Source organism: Oryx dammah, unplaced genomic scaffold, assembly GCF_014754425.2.
Source record: "Oryx dammah isolate SB20612 unplaced genomic scaffold, SCBI_Odam_1.1 HiC_scaffold_9, whole genome shotgun sequence".
Lineage (NCBI taxonomy): Eukaryota > Metazoa > Chordata > Mammalia > Artiodactyla > Bovidae > Oryx > Oryx dammah.
In genome coordinates this window covers 53,050,923-53,051,986 of record NW_024070193.1, presented here as the reverse complement: position 1 = coordinate 53,051,986, position 1,064 = coordinate 53,050,923, and the positions used below count along the sequence as shown (strand labels likewise).

General features: G+C 69.6%; 1 protein-coding gene across 1 annotated transcript in view; it reads left to right on the top strand.

Annotated features, from left to right (window-relative positions):
* The first annotated feature begins 596 nt into the window (after positions 1 to 596).
* Positions 597 to 1,064, top strand: part of TRIM71 (tripartite motif containing 71) — a 61,781-nt gene continuing 61,313 nt past the window's right edge. The window contains exon 1 of the mRNA XM_040246314.1: positions 597 to 1,063. Within this exon, the coding sequence (XP_040102248.1) occupies positions 597 to 1,063 (467 nt within the window). The remainder of the gene's footprint in view (position 1,064) is intronic.

Genomic DNA, 1,064 nt, shown 5'->3' with positions numbered 1-1,064 from the left:
CGCGTCATGCGGTGGGGCGGCTGGCGTCGCGCGGGGGGACACAGGCTTGGCGTCTCGCCGCTCCCGCCTTTACTAGTTTGGGGAGCCTTCCTGTCCCAAGAAGAGACTAAATCCATTTAAAGAAAAGCCCACGCACCAAATACTCGTCGAACCAAATTCTGCCTCTCAAGCCGGGACTGGGATTGCACAGCGGACTTGACTTGGGGGTGGGGGACAATTCCCCTCGGCTGGCGAGAAGCTAAGCTGCAGCTGCTCCAGGAGTCCTCTGACCTCCCTGCCCCCGCTCGCCCCTCGCGTGTTGGGACTTGTTCCGGCGCTCCCGCCTCGGAAGGCGCGCGGCTCCCGCGTCCTCCTCCGGGAGAAATCCTTGTCGCCTCTGGAAAGTGGCATTTAATGCCCGCTGCGTCGCGGGTAGCAGCGCGCGGGCCGGACGCGGCGAGGCCGAGCCGGTCGCGCCGCTCTGGTGCCGGCTCCCGTGCGTAGGCCTAATCGATGCCTTTTTTCTGAGTGAGTCGGCGGCTCCCCCACCCACCTCGTCGGCGCTCTCCTCCTCCTCTTCCTCTCTGGTCTCCTCCCTCCTCCGGGCCTGGTTGCAAATGGCTTCGTTCCCCGAGACCGACTTCCAGATCTGCCTGCTGTGCAAGGAGATGTGCGGCTCGCCGGCGCCGCTCTCCTCCAACTCGTCGGCGTCGTCGTCATCCTCGCAGACGTCCACGTCGTCGGGGGGCGGCGGCGGGGGCCCCGGGGCCGCGGCGCGCCGCCTGCACGTCCTGCCCTGCCTGCACGCCTTCTGCCGCCCGTGCCTCGAGGCGCACCGGCTGCCGGCGGCGGGCGGCGGCGGCGGCGCGCCGGGAGAGTCGCTCAAGCTGCGTTGCCCCGTGTGCGATCAGAAGGTCGTTCTGGCCGAGGCGGCGGGCATGGACGCGCTGCCTTCGTCCTCCTTCCTGCTAAGCAACCTGCTCGAAGCCGTGGTGGCCACGGCCGACGAGCCGCCGCCGAAGAACGGGCGGGCCGGCGCCGCGGCGGGCGCGGGCGGCCACGGCAGCAACCACCGGCACCACGCG